General features: G+C 40.4%; 1 protein-coding gene across 1 annotated transcript; it reads left to right on the forward strand.

Annotated features, from left to right (window-relative positions):
- The first annotated feature begins 937 nt into the window (after positions 1–937).
- On the forward strand, positions 938–19,630 carry LOC139534409 (protein phosphatase methylesterase 1-like). The gene is made up of 14 exons (XM_071333545.1): positions 938–1,222; positions 3,317–3,410; positions 3,615–3,707; positions 12,382–12,439; positions 12,550–12,601; positions 14,959–15,113; positions 15,300–15,390; positions 15,495–15,560; positions 15,678–15,804; positions 16,047–16,176; positions 16,312–16,356; positions 16,536–16,600; positions 16,773–16,840; positions 19,193–19,630. Exons 1-14 carry the CDS (start codon positions 1,152–1,154, stop codon positions 19,194–19,196), a joined length of 1,119 nt encoding a protein of 372 aa, XP_071189646.1. The 5' UTR covers positions 938–1,151; the 3' UTR covers positions 19,197–19,630.
- Positions 19,631–21,038: the final 1,408 nt, after the last annotated feature.

Below are 21,038 nucleotides of genomic sequence, written 5' to 3' on the forward strand. Positions count from 1 at the left end.
CCTGCACCTTAGAGGCTACTGCTCTGTGTACATAGACATGGAATCACTGGTTACTTTAATAATGTTTACATGCTGTTTTACTAATTTCATATGTTTATACTGTATTCTAGTCAATGTCATCCTATTCAACTATTGCCATATACTATTCTATCCTACAGATATATATATATATATATATATATTCACAACAATACACACAAATCTAAAAGTAAAAGAATGGAATTAACAAAAAATATATATATTAGGACGAGCAATGTCGGAGTCCGGAATATAAATATATATCTGTAGAATATATACAGTGGGGAGAACAAGTATTTGATACACTGCTGATTTTGCAGGTTTTCCTACTTACAAAGCATGTAGAGGTCTGTAATTTTTTTATCATAGGTACACTTCAACTGTGAGAGACGGAATCTAAAACAAAAATCCAGAAAATCACATTGTATGATTTTTAAGTAATTAATTTGCATTTTATTGCATGACATTAGTATTTGATACATCAGAAAAGCAGAACTTAATATTTGGTACAGAAACCTTTGTTTGCAATTACAGAGATCATACATTTCCTGTAGTTCTTATATATATATATATATATATATATATATATATATATATATATATATATTCTACAGATATAAATTTATATTCCGGACTTCGACATTGCTCGTCCTAATATTTATATTTTTCTTAATTTAATTATTATTTTACTTTTAGATTTGTGTGTATTGTTGTGAATAGTTAGATATTACTGCACTGTTGGAGCTAGGAACACAAGCATTTCGCTACACCCACAATAACATCTTCTAAATATGTATGCACCAATACAATTATATTTTATTTGATTACGTCATTTTCTTTCTTTTTTTACCAAGATTAAGGTTCTACACTTACACCATGTTTTCTGGGAAATATAGTTTTTCTATGAATGTATCTTGATGGTTTAGTTGAGAATAGTGAGCAGTATGCAAACATATCCCAGAGTGCAATGTGGCAATTGGCAAACGGGTAATGTTGTGGGACGATAAACACATTTTGTGGTTGTCAATTTATAGCTGCTAATAGCTGACTGGTACTGGAAGAAAATCGTATGGTTCGAAGGAGGGGGAAGATTTGGTGTTTGACTGACCGGCATTGGCCCTGCGTTCGACAGCATGGAGAAACAGTTAGCTTCCAGACCTCCCGTGTCAGGAGGCTTGCAGTCGCGGTCTAAAATGAGAATGGGGTGAGTTCACAGCTAGTTTTGAGATGGTTGGCGAGGCTATAATCAGATAGTTGTCTGGCTCTTGTTGCTAAGCCCTACAACTTGTGAATGCATATCTAACGTGAGCCAACAACAGTATTTTCCTCTGTTTAATTTTTGTGGAAAAGCTAGTTAGCTAAGTTCAAAACGTTGCTAGCTAGCTAGCTAGCTAGCTAGCAAGCTAACAAGATAACGGTGAAATATATCTGACAGCTGACATTAGGTACTGAAACTAATACAGCTTTTCAATCCTATTATCTTGTGAACAATGCTTATATTCACGTGTTGTTTAATTGTGCCATTCAAGTGCTGGTTTTGACCTCATTTGGTTTTGACAGGTCAGTACATTAGGAGCATCATCAGTTAAATCCCAGTCAACAAGCTACCGTGTTATGAAATAAATTAGCTTGATAGCTTCGAATCTTTTATGCATTATGCTGCCTCCATATTCTTCAATATTAGTGTTTCATATGGGTCGTTGATGGTTCAATTTATGAACCGGTATAGCTAAAATGAATCCACCCTCTTTGTTGTGTGGTTATCCCTCTCCCCTTCCTTTCTGTCATCAGAGCTGCTGTCATAGTCGCTCCTGTGTCACGACCAATGATTTATTATGTTAATCACTGGTCATGACTCAATTTCTTACTTTATAGTTAAGAAGTCTCTCACAGGTCATCACTATTTGATCGATAAGGTCTTTCTGCTTCATCTTATTTGAATGGTTTCATAATTATTGGTATACAACATCCACTGATTAATTAACCATACATTTGATGGCATGCCCCTGAGTGTATATGAGATAACCCTTAGCTCAAGCTGTATATGTCATGTTAATGTAGGACTACACTGAGGTAAATCCATTTGAATAACTTTCCATACACGTTTGCCCATGAATGAAGTGGTTGGAAAGTTACTTTTTCTTTAGATTAATGTTCTCAAAGTTGACCCATTTTGCATACCCCACCATCCATGTCTTCATCACTGGGAAATATAAACGGTGGAGTTTGATATAATTTAAAAGCTTGCCTACAAGGCTTAAAAAATATTTCATAATTTGTTTTTTAATATATAAACATTACATTTTTAAACCTGTAGTGTAAATTATCAAAAAATGCTTCAACTATTTGTCTTCCTTTTTCATATTTGCATATTTTGTAGCTTAAACCCTACTTTACATCATCTGAGGTTTTTGTGATGTCCCTGACATCTTTTGAGACATATGCTTTTGAATACAGGGTGGGTGTCATTTCAATCATAGAAATATAATTAATATAATGGACCTATTCTTCCATACCACAGCAATTTAGCTGGTACACCATTGAAATATTTGAGTTACCATTTTTACTTCTAATTACTACCACAAAGATGACCACTGTCGAATGTCAACTTAAATGGTCATGTCTATCTATTATCTATATTTCTATGATTTCAATAGGTTTCCTATGAAGAATTGACAGTATAATTTCAATTTCAAATCAAGTACTCTGATTTGTGGACTTCTAACCGTCTTTGTGGTCCCATTTGAAAGTTTACATTTAAATTGTATTCCCATTTTTTAGTACATTTATCAGCCAAAACATGACACCCACCCTGTATTCAAGAGCATCTTGTCTCAAACAATGGCGGGCACAACATAAAAATCTCAGATTACGTAAAATAGGGTTTAAGCTACAACATATGTGAATATGAAAAAATGTTGACTACACGCATTTTTAGATAATTGACATTTAAGGTAAAAAAATGACAAGTTTTATTAAACTGTTTTTTCAAGAAATTATTAAATATTTAAATTATATCAATCTCAACCATTTATCCTTTCCAGTGGTGAAGACATGGATGTTTCATGGTATGGTGGGGTATGCAAAATAGGTCAACTTTGAGCACTTTTATCTCTTGAATGTTTTGGCATTCAGGTCCAAAATGTCACTTTCTGAGCACTTCTACACTGGGCAAATATCTATGGAAGGTTTTGTTCAAATCAAAAGGGGTGCTGTCAAAAAGTGATTGAATTCAAATGGATTTACCCACTGTTTCAAATCCTCTTTCTGTTTGATACTCAACCTGGCTAACACACAGACCTGGACGGAAGAGAGACTTCTCCCCTCTGTCCTGGAGTGAATACTTTGAAGCGATGGAAGATGTAGAAGTGGAAAACGATAACGCCAAAGATATATCCTTTACTGTGGCTCCCATAAGTGTGCTAATGTTCATCTACACATGGAATTGAACCATGAATGATGCATCATATTTTTGAAACACTTACTGAAGAGAATTCATTTTATACAGTGTAATATTGAACTCCTGATCCAGTGCATCATAAGCATATCTCCATTGTGAATGTGTCTATACTCTATATTCCTTGACTACTCTGCACACGTTCAGAATCTACTGCAGTGGCCAGCATGGTCCTGTGCTGCTCCTGCTCCATGGAGGAGGACACTCTGCTCTCTCCTGGGCTGTGTTCACTGTGAGTAATACTATCAAATACCAGATAGAGCCCCCATACTGTTTTATGTACACACACTACCATCACAACATGTCCTGCATTTACAGAGCCTTCAGAAAGTATTCATACCCCTTGACTTATTCCACATTTTGTTGAGTTTAGGGCTGTGGCGGTCATTACATTTTGTCAGCTGGTTATTGTCATGCAAAAGACTGCCAGTCTGACCGTTAATTAACATAAAGATGTTTAGCATCTCTAGGCATACAAGCCACTGATATGCGCCTTCAAAAAAACAAGTCTAATAAATACATTTTAATATAGTCTAATAAATCTATTTAAACTAGATTTAGAATGGCCCATTATCAAATGGGCAGTGGGATAAAGACATGTCATCATTATGCACTCCAATAGCGAATGGAGGGCGCTTTTCCGGCTGGTTCGTTTTTCAATCCTATGCTGGGTAGGCTACTCTGAATATTTCACTCCATGCATCAATCACTGTTTGAGGAGCATGCAGCCTCTTGCTTCGCAACAGGTGATATTCCGCCCAAACTCTGTATGCCATGGGATCTCCAACCCTGTTCCTGCAGCTACCCAGTGCTTAATTTGGGAAACCAAGGGAAATCTGTTCGGGAACATTGATAGTAACATGTTTTCACAACAAACATATTTCATTAAACTGTTGACAGCCCCTCTGCGTGCTCGAGAACAGAATTAAGGAGAGAGGAGGAGATGGAAATACATGGTGGTGAGATTCTGTAGCTAAAGGTAATGTCAACCTATTAATTATGAAAATATAAAAGTGCCCTATTACTAGGCTATTCAAAATCAAATACAAATTCACTATAATTATAGGCTAACTCTGTAAGCCGCCCTGCACAATCAATGAACCAACAGCATCACCTAGGCCTGAACGTTCTCTCCCAAACTCATGGACAGAAAGTTTGGAGCGTAGCATAAGGAAACCAGTCCATCCAGTATGCATAATAATACAGTCCACTCTCAAAGGTGGTTACTAGAATACAACTTTTTTGGAATAAGTCTAGACCAATTATGTACCAAAGACATTTGAAATCTTTATTTATTTTAATTTTCCTGCTGTGCATAGTATGTGGTATATTTTTTGGTGCTTGGGCTCATATATAGGCCTATGCATGTGTGTTTTGAATAATCCTCACCTTAGAAAGTGCTATACATTTTGTTGTTATTCTTAGAAACAACATCCACAACGTCCATATTTTCCACTTATTTTTCTTCAAATCAATCAGTTAGGTGAGGTTTTTTTAAAGCGTGATACTGTTTTGATTGTGATTTTCGAACCCATTTGCATTGATGTTAGAGGGACAACAGAGCCCTGAATACTAGGCCATTAGCGAGAAGGTAGTACCAATGCATGTCCAGAGTGCATAAAAGGAGATTACCGTGACTCAATGGTCACTTGGAATTTTACTGCAGTCATGACTGGCGGTAATATGGTCACCGCAACAGCCCTAGTTGTTACAGCCTGAATTCAAAATGGATTAAATTGATTTCTTATCTCACACATCTACGCACAATACCCCATAATGACAAAGTGAAAACATGTTTTTAGACATTTTTGCAAATTTATTGAAAACTAAATACGTTATTCACACTCCTGAGTCAATACTTTTGTAGAAGCAGCAATTACAGCTGTGAGTCTTTCTATGTAAGTATCGAAGAGCTTTCCACACCTGGATTGTGCAACATTTGGCAATTATTATTTTCAAAATTCTTCAAGCTCTGTCAAATTGGCTGTTGATCATTGCTAGACAACCATTTTCAGGTCTTTCCATAGATTTTCAAGTAGATTTAAGTCAAAACTGTAACTTGGCCACTCAGGAACAGTCATTGTCTTCTTGGTAAGCAACTCCAGTGTAGACTTGGCATTGTGTTTTAGGTTATTGTCCTGCTGAAAGGTGAATTCATCTCCCAGTGTCTAATGGAAAGCAGACTGAACCAGGGGCCTCATTTATCAATATTGCGTAGACACTATTCGAAAATACTACTTACGAATGGAATTTATAATGTTCGTATGCATAGAAAAAGTGTGTTTTATCAAACAGTCCTACGAGCGTCATGCGCACATTTTGCATTTTGAAATGGCCCTAATTACCCATATATGGTCAAAATCATCCCTTTTAAGCCTATGGGGAATATACAAGGCCGTATCATGAAATACAATGGTGCAACCAAAAAAAGCTATGAAAAAAACACTTTTCCAAGACTGAAATAGAGGTGCTAGTGTCAGATTGATTACAACCAAAAGGTTTTATTTGACTTGCTCAGTTGTGGTTTTACCAGTAAAAATTAAAACATGGCTACAAAGAGAGGACAATTCAAGTTGCTTTAGCAATGGCAAATATAATTCAAATGAGTAGGCAACATTCACCAATAAGCCATCCATCCTCAACAGCTCCCTCCTGTAGGCGTATAGGCCCACATTGCTGTTCTGCGGACGAACGAGTCATGAGTTTCACCTGGCAACCTTGTCACCACATTCAGTAGCGCTTTTTCACGCATTACATAATCACCTGCACATTAAGAGTGGAAGCCTTTTCTGTTAACATAGCCTAGTTGAACTCGTTTTGGAATGGTGCTTTTATGGCGACGTGGGGGCTGTTTTTTTTCTTTGGGAACCCATTGATGGCAAAGAAACCCCTCTTAACCTGTTGTGCGATGGTGTATGGTAATTGTATGTTTCAGCTTGTTTTTCTGATGATTGAATCCAAAACATTGTCTCATTGAAGGATGTGAAATGCCGGACGGCAAGCTCCCGCTGAAAAGTTCCCATACCCGAGGGTAGATAGCACTTTGATGTGCACCCGAATGGTATGTGTTTGCCTTTCAAAAGTAGGTCTTAAATCCTCGCAAAGATCCCATAACATTGGTTTTGGGAAATGATATCTGTTGAGCCAATATGTACTTTCTGCAAAAATTCCCACCTGTCTCAAACTCACTCTAAGCAAAATGCAGCTTGTTCCAAATCTTCCAACAGTGCAAGATCAGCCATCTCTCAATAGATTTCCCATTATCTCAGTCTTTTATAGTATTTGGTTTCACAATGGTTTCACTTTCACACTTGCCTCAAACTTAACAAGTTACTGCACTTTTATATTTGTTATTATTGTGACAAATGCACTGTGGTCGTCAAATGATGTATAGCCTGTCAATATATGTTGCATGAATTCACAATGAAAATAAAAATGTATTTCGTCATTACTTTCACAAATTTTCAGGATATATTTTCTCCATTCTACTCTTTGCAAGCAGTTCCCTTATTCAACCACTTGGCGCTGTGTGTATGCATGGTCATGGCTGTGCGATTTACGTACACAAGCATACGTTTATTGATATATCTCACACTTTGATCCCACGCATTGTTTACACATACATTTGTGCCTACGCATGATTGATGAGGCCCCAGGTTTTCCTCTAGGATTTTGCCTGTGCTTACCTCCATTCCGTTTATTTCTTTGTCCTGGAAAACTCCCCAGTCCTTAACGATTACAAACATACCCATAACATGATGCAGCCACCACTATGCTTTAAATTATAGAGTAGTACTCAGTAATGTATTGGATTTGTACCAAACATAACACTTTGAATTCAGGACAAAAAGTTAATTGCAGTATTACTTTAGTGCGTTGTTGCAAACAGGATGCATGTTTTGGAATATTTTTTATTCTGAACAGGCTTCCTTCTTTTCACTCTGTCATTTAGGTTAGTATTGTGGAGTAACTACAATGTTGTTGATCCATCCTCAGGATAAAACTATCACAGCCATTAAACTCGGTTTTAATTTCACCTTTGGCCTCATCCTCTCCGGCAACTGAGTTAGGAAGGACGCCTGTATCTTTGTAGTGACGGGGTGCCCTTTGCAAGGCATTGGAAAACCTCCCTGGTCTTTGTGGTTGAATCTATGTTTGAAATTCACTGCTCGACTGAAGGACCTTACAATTATCTGTATGTGTGAGGTACAGAGTTGAGGTAGTCTTTCAAAAATCATGTTAAACTCTATTATTGCACACAGAGTGAATTCATGCAACTTGTGTGACTTGTTACAATTCACTGTGCAGAAATCGCTCCACATTTTCCTTATTGCAAAAATTGTAGTTTGCTTAATTTCAGTTTGTGACAAGACAAGCAAATATAGTGTAGAGCAGGGTTCCCCAACTGGCGGCCCACGGGATGAATTTGGTCCGCGGTTGGTTTTATTTGGCCCCCCAAGTTTCCTGAGCAAAAATAATAATATATATTAAAAAAAATACATTTTCATTGTTGGATATAAAAGACTGTAAAAACACCAGGAAATCAGCTCCAAGGGAATTTCATTTAAGAAATCTATTCTCAAGTATTCTCACACATCGTATACAAATGTAAGCAAGGTTTGAAATTATTATGTTTCAGTCAAACATTATATATGTTTGGACTTTTTGCGGTTAATTTGCAGTCTACAAATGATTACTAATTATCTTCCGGCCCCCCGACCATCCGTTCAGGAAAAAATCGTCCCGCGGCTGAATCTAGTTTATGATCCCTAGTGTAGAGAATCATTGTACCATCTAAACCACTGTGAAATATGTTTTACATGACCAGAAATATTGTATTTTCAGCTGTTTGAAGCTGGTGTACAAAATGGAAAGTAAAAGACGCAAAAACAAAACTTAAGAACTGGAAGCATAGAAATAGCGCACATAGAACATATCTACTACCGCTTCTTAGACTTGCTTTCAATGAGAATAGCAGATCTATAACACACATTTCTATGATTTTAGGTCAGTCTCCCAAAAGGTTACATTATTGCAGCTTTAAGCAAATGTTTACTTCTGAACTCATTTAGGCTTGCCATAACAAAGGGGTTGATTCCTTATTGACTCTTAAGACATTCAAGCCTTTCATGCTTAATTAATTTGTAAACATTTCAAAAAACATAATTCCACTTTGACATTATGGGGTATTGTGTGTAGGCCAGTGACAAATAAAAATGAAATCCATTTCCAATTCAGGCTTTAACACAACAACATTTGGAAAAAGTCAAGGAGTGTGAATACTTTCTGAATGGGCACTGTAAGGTTGTATTGCGTGACTGTTGAAGATTATTATTATTTTTTTTATAATAATAATAATTTCCCCTTTATTTGACAAGGTAGGCCAGTTGAGAACAAGTTCTCATTTACAACTGAGACCTGGCCAAGATAAAGCAAAGCAGCGTGACACAAACAACACAGAGTTACACATGAGATAAACAAACGTACAGTCAATAACACAATAGAAAAATCTATATACAGTGTGTGCAAATGTAGTAAGATTAGGCAGGTAAGGCAATAAATAGGCCATACTGGTGAAAGAATTACAATTATACACTGGAGTGATAGATGTGCAGCAGATGAATGTGTAAGTAGAGATCATGGGGTGCAAAGAAGCAAAAAAACAAAACAATATGGGGATGAGGTAGTTGGGTGGGCTATTTACAGATGGGCTGTGTACAGGTGCAATGATCAGTAAGCTGCTCTGACAGCTGATGCTTAAAGTTAGTGAGGGAGATATAAGACTCCTGCTTCAATGATTCTTGCAATTCGTTCCAGTCATTGGCAGCAGAGAACTGGAAGGAAAGGCAGCCGAAGGAGCAGTTGGCTTTGGGGATGACCAGTGAAATATACCTGCTGGTGCGCGTGCTATGGGTGGGTGCTGCTGTCACGATCGTCTATAGGAGAGAGAGATGACCAAGGCGCAGCGTGTGCAAAATACATCTTCAAAATGAAACACGAAAACGAACACTATACACAAAACAAACCAAAACAACAAACGACCGTGAAGCTAAATGACGTAAGTGCATGGACAAGCAACAAACGTTCAACATAGACAATTACCCACAAACACATGATGCCCATGGCTGCCTTAAATATGGCTCCCAATTAGAGACAATAAACCACAGCTGTCTCTAATTGAGAACCAATCCAGGCAGCCATCGACATACAAACACCTAGAGAAGACATTCCCCATTAAACCTACAAAACCCCTAGACAACCCAAAACACATACTTCCCCATGTCACACCCTGACCTAACTAAAATAATAATGAAAACAAAGATAACTAAGGCCAGGGTGTGACAGCTGCTGTGGTGACCAGTGAGCTGAGATAAGGCGGGGCTTTACCTAGCAAAGACTTATAGATGACCTGGAGCCAGTGGGTTTGGCGACGTAAATGAAGCGAGGGCCAGTCAACGAGAGCATACAGGTCGCAGTGTTGTGTAGTATATGGGGCTTTGGTGAGAAAACGGGTGGCACTGTGATAGACTACATCCAATTTGCTGAGTAGAGTGTTGGAGGCTATTTTGTAAATAACATCGCCGAAGTCAAGGATCGGTAGGATAGTCAGTTTTACGAGGGTATGTTTGGCAGCATGAGTGAAGGAGGCTTTGTTGCGAAATAGGAAGCCGATTCTCGATTTAATTTTGGATTGGAGATGATTAATGTGAGTCTGGAGAGTTTACAGTCTAACCAGACACCTAGGTATTTGTAGTTGTCCACATATTCTCAGTCAGAACCATCCAGAGTAGTGATGTTAGACGGGTGGGCGGGTGCGGCCAGCGATCGGTTGAAGAGCATGTATTTACTTTTACTTGCATTTAAGAGCAGTTGGAGGCCACGGAAGGAGTGTTGTATGACATTGAAGCTCGTCTGGAGGTTAGTTAACACTGTGTCCAAAGAAGGGCCAGAAGTATATGGAGGCCAGAATGGTGTCGTCTGCATAGAGGTGGATCAGAGAATCACCAGCAGCAACAGCGACATCATTGATGTATACAGAGAAAAGGGTTGGCCCGAGAATTGCCAGAGGTACGGACAACATGCCCTCCGATTTGACACACTGAACTCTCTGAGAATTAGTTGGTGAACCATGCGAGGCAGTCATTTGAGAAACCAAGGCTGTTGAGTCTGCCGATAAGAATGCGGTGATTGACTGAGTCGAAAGCCTTGGCCAGGTCGATGAAGACGGCTGCACATTACTGTCTTTTATCGATGGAGGTTATGATATCGTTTAGGACCTTGAGCATGGCTGAGGTGCACCCATGACCAGCTCAGAAACCAGATTGCATAGCAGAGAAGGTACAGTGGGATTCGAAATGGTCGGTGATCTGTTTGTTAACTTGGCTTTCGATGACTTTTAGAAAGGCAGGGTAGGATAGATATAGGTCTGTAACAGTTTGGGTCTAGAGTGTCTCCCCCTTTGAAGAGGGGGATGACTGCGGCAGCTTTCCAATCTTTAGGCATCTCAGACGATGAGAGGTTGAACAGGCTAGTAATAGGGGTTGCAACAATTGCGGTGGATAATTTTAGAAAGAGAGGGTCCAGATTGTCTAGCCCAGCTGATTTATAGTTTTCTAGATTTTGCAGCTCATTCAGAACATCAGCTATCTGGATTTGGGTGAAGGAGAAATGGGGGAGGCTTGGGCAAGTTGCTGTGGGGGGTGCAGAGCTGTTGACCAGGGTAGGGATAGCCAGATGGAAAGCATGGCCAGCTGTAGAAAAATGCTTATTGAGATTCTCGATTATCGGTGGTGACAATGTTTCCTAGCCTCAGAGCAGTGGGCAGCTGGGAGGAGGTGCTCTTATTCTCCATGGACTTTACAGTGTCCCAGAACTTTTTGGAGTTTGTGCTACAGGATGCAAATTTCTGTTTGAAAAAGCTAGCCTTTGCTTTCCTAACTGCCTGTGTATATTCGTTCCTAACTTCCCTGAAAAGTTGCATATCGCAGGGGCTATTTGATGCTAATGCCGTACGCCACAGGATGTTTTTGTGATGGTCAAGGGCAGTCAGGTCTGGAATGAACCAAGGGCTATATCTGTTCTTAGTTCTACATTTTTTGAATGGGGCATGCTTATTTAAGATGGTGAGAAAAGCACTTTTAAAGAATCACCAGGCATCTTTTACTGACTGAATGAGGTCAATATCCTTCCAGGATACCCGGGCCAGGTCGATTAGAAAGGCCTGCTCGCTGAAGTGTTTTAGGGGAGCGTTTGACAGTGATGAGGGGTGGTCGTTTGACCGCGGCTCCATTACGGACGCAGGCAATGAGGCAGTGATCGCTGAGATCCTGGTTGAAGACAGCAAAGGTGTATTTAGAGGGCAGGTTGGTCAGGATGATATCTATGAGGGTGCCCGTGTTTATGGATTTAGGGTTGTACCTGGTAGGTTCCTTCATCATTTGTGTGAGATTGAGGGCATCTAGCTTAGATTATAGGATGGCCGGGGTGTTAAGCATATCCCAGTTTACATCACCTAATAGTACAAACTCTGAAGATAAAAGGGGGGCAATTAATTCACATATGGTGTCCAGGGCACAGCTGGGGGCTGAGGGGGGTCTATAATAACAATGAGAGACTTATTTCTGGAAAGGTGGATTTTTAAAAGTAGAAGCTCGAACTGTTTGTGCACAGACCTGGATAGCATGACAGAACTCTGCAGTAGATTGCAACTCCACCCCCTTTGGCAGTTTATCTTGGCGGAAAATGTTATACTTGGGGATGGAAATTTCAGGATTTTTGGTGGCCTTCCTAAACCAGGATTCACACAAGATGGAGCAGTATGTTTGTGAGCCTGCCTTATAATAACACAGACTGACACTGAATTCTGGCCAGAGTTAAGTTAACACAGAGTGGGTTTGTGTTTGCAGGCAGTGATATACAACAGAATTAACTGCCGGGTGGTGGCGATGGACCTCAGGGCCCATGGTGAGTGGCTAACTCTCCCTCATGAGAACACACATTCCTTCTGGTTACCTCATATTCATGGTCTCAATAGTATTATTATTTATTTTTTAACAATTTTCTTTCCCACAAAGGTGACACCAAAGTAAAGAATTCTGACGATCTCTCAGCGGAAACCATGGCCAAGTAAGTTGTCAGGAATGTTTTCTCTGTCATCATTCAGAGATGAGTGTTAAACAGGGTGTGTGATGGGGAAGGTATTGTGTTGTTGAGATTAGAGGTCGACCAATTATGATTTTTCAACGAAGATACCGATTATTGGAGGACCAAAAAAAGCCGATACCGATTAATCGGCCGATTTAAATAAAAAAAATATATATATAATAATAATTTAAAAATATATATTTTTAAATTTGTAATAATGACAATTACAACAATACTGAATGAACACTTATTTTAACTTAATATAATACATCAATAAAATCATTGTAGCCTCAAATAAATAATGAAACATGTTCAATATGGTTTAAATAATGCAAAAACAAAGTGTTGGAGAAGAAAGTAAAAGTGCAATATGTGCCATGTAAAAAAGCTAACCTTTAAGTTCCTTGCTCAGAACATGAGAACATATGAAAGCTGGTGGTTCCTTTTAACATGTCTTCAATATTCCCAGGTAAGAAGTTTTAGGTTGTAGTTATTATAGGACTATTTCTCTCTCTACGATTTGTATTTCATATACCTTTGACTATTGGATGTTCTTATAGGTATTTCAGTATTGCCAGTGTAACAGTATAGCTTCCGTCCCTCTCCTCGCCCCTACCTGGGCTCGAACCAGGAACACATCAACAACAGCCACCCTCGAAGCAGCGTTACCCATGCAGAGCATGGGGAACAACTACTCCAAGTCTCAGAGCGAGTGACGTTTGAAACGCTATTAGCGCGCACCCCGTTAACTAGCTAGGCATTTCACATCGGTTACACCAGCCTAATCTCGAGAGTTGATAGGCTTGAACAGCTCAATGCTTGAAGCATTGCGAAGAGCTGCTGGCAAAACGCACGAAAGTGCTGTTTGAATGAATGCTTACGAGCCTGCTGGTGCCTACCATCGCTCAGTCAGACTGCTCTATCAAATCATAGACTTAATTATAACATAATAACACACAGAAATACGAGCCTTTGGTCATTAAAATGGTCGAATCTGGAAACTATAATTTCGAAAACAAAACGTTTATTCTTTCAGTGAAATACGGAACCGTTCCGTATTTTATCTAACGAAAGGCGTCCCTAAGTCTAAATATTGCTGTTACATTGTACAACCTTCAATGTTATGTCATAATTATGTACAATTCTGGCAAATTAATTACGGCCTTTGTTAGGAATAAATGGACTTCACACAGTTCGCAATGAGCCAGGCGGCCTGAACTGCTGCATATACCCTGACTGCTTGCACGGAACGCAAGAGAAATTACACAATTTCTCTAGTTATAAGAAATTCATGTTAGTAGCAGGCAATATTAACTAAATATGCAGGTTTAAAAATATATACTTGTGTATTGATTTTAAAGAAAGGCATTGATGTTTATGGTTAGGTACATTGGTGTAACGACAGTGCTTTTTTCACAAATGCGCTTGTTAAATCATCACCCGTTTGTCGAAGTAGGCTGTGATTCAATGAGAAATGAACAGGCACCGCATCGATTATATGCAACGCAGGACACGCTAGATAAACTAGTAATATCATCAACCATGTGTAGTTAACTAGTGATTATGTTAAGATTGATTGTTTTTTATAAGATAAGTTTAATGCTAGCTGGCAACTTACCTTGGCTTCTTGCTGCCCTCGCGTAACAGGTAGTCAGCCTGCCACGCAGGCTCCTCGTGGAGTGCAATGTAAGGCAGGTGGTTAGAGCGTTGGACTAGTAACCGGAAGGTTGCAAAAACGAATCCCCGAGCTGACAAGGTAAAAATCTGTCGTTCTACCCCTTAACAAGGCAGTTAACCCACCGTTCCTAGGCCGTCATTGAAAATAAGAATGTGTTCTTAACTGACTTGCCTAGTTAAATAAAGGTGTAAAAAAAAAAAAAACGGCAAATCGGTGTCCAAAAATACAGATTTCCGATTGTTATGAAAACTTGAAATCGGCCCTAATTAATCGGCCATTCCGATTAATCGGTCGACCTCTAGTTGAGATGGGAGGGAACCGGACAGGACCTGAGGCAGTGGTGGAGGATTACTGTAAGGGGGTGGAGAGAACCTGTTGGAGATTGAGGAGAACTGAGTCAGATGAGCTATCGGCTGCTGCTGTCTCCCATTGAGACACTGATCTGCTGTTTGATGCAAGGAGAGAAAGCAGGCTTGCTGCAACCCCCAGAATAGTCTTGTTTACATTAACAAAGTGCCAGTGGGAAGAAACTGACATCTCTTTCTATATTGTCTATCTTCTGTTGGGTGTGATTGTTTGAGGAGCTGGATTAGGCTGGTTTGTATGGGTGAGATTGTTCTAGCAGTTGATTTATGCTGGTTTTGTCTTATCTCTCCACCAGGGACATTGGCAAAGTGGTAGAAGCACTCTATGGCGAAAACCCACCTCCGATCATGATGATTGGACACAGCATGGGTGGAGCTATAGCAGTTCATACCGCTGCAGCAAACCACGTGCCGTCTTTACTTGGCCTGTGTGTGATTGATGTCGTTGAAGGTGATTATGGTATTTGTGTTTGTCTCATGATCGGGACTTGTCATTTGATGATCAAACAAGCAGCAGTTGAGGAGCTGACAGAAGATTAATTGATGTATTGTTTTAAACTAGGATGTGACACACTGTGTCATTAATTCATTGATTGAGTGATTATTTCATAACATTTCCACGATTGTATTTTTTCAGGCACAGCAATGGATGCCTTAAACAGTATGCAGAATTTCCTCAGGAGTCGACCAAAGACCTTTAAGTCTGTGGAGAATGCCATTGAGTGGAGGTGAGATGCTGTCCGTACACACAAGTGTAAAAATACTCAGCAAATGCTTTACTAATAGAGCATATTCCAAGTCATGTGTTCTGATCTTGTCCCTCCCCCATCAGTGTGAAGAGTGGACAGATCCGAAACGTTGAGTCAGCCCGGGTGTCCATGGGAGGCCAGGTGAAAAAGTACGTCTGGACCTGAAGAAAATGGGCTCAGAGGACAAATACCTTTTAAATTGATCAACTTCAAGATGTTACTTTTCAGGACCTGTAACTAAACACAAGTTTTGACCACCTCCATAGATGTGAGGAACACCTCAACAGTCCAGGCGTCTCCAAGAGCATCAGTGACGGCATCATTGAAGAGGAAGAGGAGGAAGAAGAGGAAGGAGAATCCAACCACAAAAGAAAGAAGGAGGATGACCAAGAGGTTAGGGATGGGATGATTGGGGGGGAAATGTAATGTTTATTTTTTTACAATATATTTTATACCTATGTATTCGGGTGTGTTTGTATGCGTGGGTCTTCTTAGGCATTAGTAGTTGGTGTATACATCTGGGTGCATATGTCACCTTGGGGGAGGGTGTATGTCATTTCCCACCTTTACACAGTCTGTTGTAGTGTGTACATGAAGAGTAAATTTAAGGTTAACTGTCTCTTGGCTTTCTTCAGGTGAAGAAGGAGACCCTTTATACCTGGCAGATTGATCTGTCAAAGACAGAGAAGTACTGGGAGGGCTGGTTCAGTGGCCTGTCTGCCCTATTCCTTTCCTGTCCTGTGCCAAAACTGCTCCTGCTCGCTGGTGAGTCCCTCGATTCAGTACATTTTAATCCACATGATTTTTACACTTGTGTGTTTTCAATATAATTCAAATACATTTGTCTTTGACATTGGACTACAGCACACAATGTTGAGTATAACATTTTTACCTTTACAGGTGTGGACAGGCTTGACAAAGATCTCACAATTGGACAGATGCAAGGTGAGGACGGCCTCAGATTAATGTTTGTTATGTTGGTTGTTGTTGACAATTGTGGTTCTGATGGTGACTGTGACAATCCACTTAACATATTCCCCCACTCCCTGTGATTTTACTGTAACATCTTCTAAATCCAATGGAATCATGTTGCACATAAAGATTCGTGTTGCAATTGTGTTCAGGGAAGTTCCAGATGCAGGTGCTCCCTCAGTGTGGCCATGCTGTCCATGAGGATGCCCCTGAAAAAGTGAGTGGGTTTTAAACTTCTGGGTATGAGGCTGAACAACTGCTTGTTAAATGTGTCGTTGTTTCCCATTTTGTTGCGATAGTAGTTTCAGGCCAATTTGTAAGTAATATTGCACACAAAATACTATTCTCAATGTCTGGGAACTAAACCGACATTGCTCTTGTTTCCCCAGGTAGCAGACGCTTTGGCCTCGTTCATGGTCCGTCACAAGTTCACTGAATTTAAGGAGGGTTTCCTGTGGTAAGACTAATTTAACACGAATAGAAACACATTGTTTATTACCTTTAAGTTTGCTTCTCCAGTAATCATTGTAAAATCTCATTGTGAAGACCTACATAAGCATGTATCGCTTATCTGCACTGTTAAATGTTAAAACGACATTATTTGTGGACTAGCGGTTAGTGCTGCCGCCTATAAGCACACATGCTTACCGGTGTTGGCGAGGGTTCGAATCTGGCTCACTGCCCTTGTGACTCACTGTCTGTCTATCTTTCCCACTGTCTCTTCTCAGCCTAATAAAATAGAACACCCCCCCCTTAAAAATATACACTTAGTGTACAAAACATTAGGAACACTGTCCTAATATTGAGTTCCTTTTGCCCTCAGAACAGCCTCAATTTGTCGGGGCATAGACTACAAGGTGTCAAGCATTCCACAGGGATGCTGGCCCATGTTGAGTCATTTGACATTTTTACATTTTTGTAATTTAGAGTGGTTTACTGTTAGTGCATTCATCTTGAGATAGCTAGGTGGGACAACTACGTCATAGTAAGTACATCATCAGTAAAGTAGCTATCAGCAAAGTCAGCTAATAAGGGGAAGGGGGAAAAAAGTAAAGTGTGAGTGTTAGTTCACGAAAGGCATTTTTTAATTTTCTTTTTTGTGGGGGTCAGGGTGAGGGGGGGTGCGAGCAGGTGAGGAAGGGGTGCGAGCGGGTGCTGTGGGATGATTTAAGATACTCTTTGAAGAGGTAGGGTTTCAGATGTTTTCGGAAGATGGGCAGGGACTCTGCTGTCCTAGGTTCAGGGGCGTGCTAGGACAGAGAAGAGCTTGGCCTGGGCTGAGTGGGAGCTGCCCTCTCGTAGGGATGGGAAGGCCAAGAGACCAGAGGTGGCAGAATGGAGTGCTCGGGTTGAGATGTAGGGTTTGAGCAAAGCCTGAAGGTAGGGCGGGGCAGTTCCTCTTGCTATTCCGTAGGTAAGCGCCATGGTCTTGTAGTGGATGCAAGCTTCGACTGGAAGCCAGTGTAGTGTGTGGAAGAGCGGGATGAAATTAAAGAACTTGGGAAGGTTGAACAACAGGTGGGCTGCTGCATTCTGGATAAGTTTCAGGGGTTTGATGGCACAAGCGGGGAGCCCAGCCAACAGCAAGTTGCAGTAGTCCAGACGAGACATGACAAGTGCCTGGATTAGGGCCTCTGCCGCTTCCTGTGTGAGGTAGGGTTGTACTCTACGGATGATGTAGAGCATGAACCTGCAGGAGCGAGTCACTGCTTTGATGTTTGCATAGAACGACAGGGTGTTGTCCAGGGTCACACCAAGGTTCTTTGCACTCTGGGGAGGGAGACACTGGAGTTGTCAACCGTGATGGATAGGTCTTTGAGCGGGCAGGCCTTCCCTGGGAGGAAGATCAGCTCCGTCTTGTCGTGGTTGAGCTTGAGGTGGTGGGCTGACATCCAAGCTGAGATATCTGCCAGGCACGCAGAGATGCGTGTCGCTACCTGGGTGTCAGAAGGGGGAAGGAGAAAAGTAGGTGAGTGTCATCTACATAGCAATGATAGAGACCATGTGAGGATATGACAGAGCCGAGTGACTTGGTGTATAGCGTGAAGAGGAGAGGGCTTAGAACCGAGCCCCGGGGTACACCAGTTGTGAGTACGTACTGCAGTCACAGATCCTCTCTACATCATCTGGTAGGAGCGGCCTACCATGTAGGATACAGTCCAAGAGTGTGCAGAGCCTCAGCTGTGAGAGGGTGGACTCCAATGTTTCCCACAGTTGTGTCAAGTCGGCTGGATGTCATTTGGTGGTGGACCATTCTTGATACACACAGGAAACTGTTCAGCGTGGAAAAACCCAGCAGCGTTGCAGTTATTGACACACTCAAACCGGTGCGCCTGGCACCTACTACCATACCCTTTTCAAAGGCAATTAAATATTTTGTCTTGCCCATTCACCCTCTGAATGGTACACATTCACAACCCATGTCACAACGCTTAAAAATACTTATTTAACCTGTCTCCTCCCCTTCATCTACACTGTTTAAGTGGATTTAACAGGTGGCATCAGTAAGGGATCATAGCTTTCACCTGGATTCACCTGATCAGTCTGTCATGGAAAGAGCCAGTGTTCCTAATGTTTTGAACACTCAGTGTATGTGTATATATATTTTTAAATGAACATAAATTATGGACATCATACAATAATAAGGTTTTGTAACAATTGCTGCCACCAATATTCGTAGTTACTGTATAAGGTCTGTTCTGACACAAGTAATAGTTTTGTATGTCAAAATGGGATGCTAACTGGTACAGGAAAACCAAAAAGCGTTTGTTTGTGTTTGTTTTTTACATGTTTTTTTTTATTGTAACAGCTAATGGGACCCAAATAAACTACATAGACAAGTGCCCGTTTTTCCCTGGACCCATCCAGCAGTCATGGAGGAGTTGCCTGGAGCCTCATGAACACCATCTTCTGTCAATTACTCCCAACTACGATAAAATAATGTTCATGAGCACTATATAACACTATACAAAATTCTCAGCACTTAAATTGGTAAAAAATATAATTTAAATGTATTATTATTATTATTACTACTACTATTACTTTGACACTTATGGTTTTGCCTTTTTTTCTTTTCTTTGAAAGCAGGGATTTTGTTTCACCCATCCCACTCAATTTTTCCCCCCTTTTTTTCTGTGATGCCTTGCCTGTTTCTTGTTACATTTTGGCTAACTGCATCTTGTTGTGCTATGTGTTTAATGTTGTTGGATTTTAAGAATGATGAATAAAAATGGAAATGGAAAAGGAATATTTCTCCCGATTTTAATTTCTGTTCTGTTGTATGTCTGGTATATGCACTATTTATTTCCACGATAAACACAGCCACCCATTATGGAGTATTTTGCAAGTGTACAAAACGGGGTCTCCCCATTGTCTTAAAACCAAGCGGGCAGGTTCATCGGCTTGAAGGAACAACGCTTTCTTCAATTGTACCATCACAGCAGGCTTGACTTTTCTAGTCCTGCAAGTTAAGTAGTGTAGGAACAGGTTGTACAGCACCATCTCTCAGCCCATATTTGATGGGGCTCAAACGTCTTAGCAGGATAATGAGGAAGTTGACATACTGCAGGTCAGCAAAGAGAGCAGTACTGCCTGCACTGGCCAGTGCTCTTTCTAAAGGTGCATACAGTACAGGAAAGAGAGGGACAGGCCAGGTCTTGTGGGCCTTACTGGCTTTAGTTTTGTCAAAAGAGGCAGACCTGGCTGCTATAATGGTGATGTACAGTACCAGTCAAAAGTTTGGACATAAAAAAGTTTATTTTTCTACATTTTAGAATAATAGTGAAGACATCAAACTATGAAATAAAACACAGGAATCATGTAGTAACCAAAAAAGTGTTAAACAAATCAAAATATTTTATATTTCAGATTATTCAAAATAGCCACCCTTTGCCTTGATGACAGGTTTGCACACTCTTGGCAACAGCTTCATGAGGAATGCTTTTCCAACAGTCTTGAAGGAGTTCCCACATATTCTGAGCACTTGTTGGCTGATTTTCCTTCACTCTGTGGTCCAACTCATTCCAAACCATCTCAATTGGGTTTAGGTCAGGTGATTGTGGAGGCCAGGTCATCTGATGCAGCACTCCATCACTCTCCTTGGTCAAATAGCCCTTACACAGCAAGTCTGTTATTATTATTGATGTCCTTTAGTATGGGTTTCTTTGCAGCAATGTGAACATGAAGGCCTGATTCACACAGTCTCCTCTGAACAGTTGATGTTGAGATGTGTCTGTTACTTGACCTCTGTGAAGCATTTATTTGGGCTGTAATCTGAGGTGCAGTTAACTCTGTTGAACTTATCCTCTGCAGCAGAGGTAACTCTGGGTCTTCCTTTCCTGTGGCGGTCCTTATGAGAGCCAGTTTCGTCATAGCGTTTGATGGTTTTTGCGACTGCACTTGAAGAAACTTTAAAAGTTGTTGGAATTTTCTGTATTGACTGACCTTCATGTCTTAAGGTAATGATGGACTGTCATTTTTCTTTGCTTATTTGAGCTGTTCTTGCCATAATATGGACTTGGTCTTTTACCAAATAGGGCTATCTTCTGTATGCCACCCCTACCTTGTCGCAACACAACTGATTGGCTCAAACGCATTAAGAAGGAAAAAAAAATTAACTTTTAACAAGGCAAACCTGTTAATTGAAATGCATTCCA

The sequence above is a fragment of the Salvelinus alpinus genome, chromosome 1 (genome assembly GCF_045679555.1).
Source record: "Salvelinus alpinus chromosome 1, SLU_Salpinus.1, whole genome shotgun sequence".
Taxonomy (NCBI): domain Eukaryota; kingdom Metazoa; phylum Chordata; class Actinopteri; order Salmoniformes; family Salmonidae; genus Salvelinus; species Salvelinus alpinus.

What these genes read in the sequence shown, in the direction of transcription:
- LOC139534409 (XM_071333545.1), top strand. Translation starts at nt 1,152, where the DNA reads ATGGAGAAACAGTTAGCTTCCAGACCTCCCGTGTCAGGAGGCTTGCAG. An exon ending in TGTGATTGATGTCGTTGAAG is followed by an intron (nt 15,114 to 15,299) that starts GTGATTATGGTA and finishes GTATTTTTTCAG; the next exon opens with GCACAGCAATGGATGCCTTA. An exon ending in AGAAGGAGGATGACCAAGAG is followed by an intron (nt 15,805 to 16,046) that starts GTTAGGGATGGG and finishes GGCTTTCTTCAG; the next exon opens with GTGAAGAAGGAGACCCTTTA.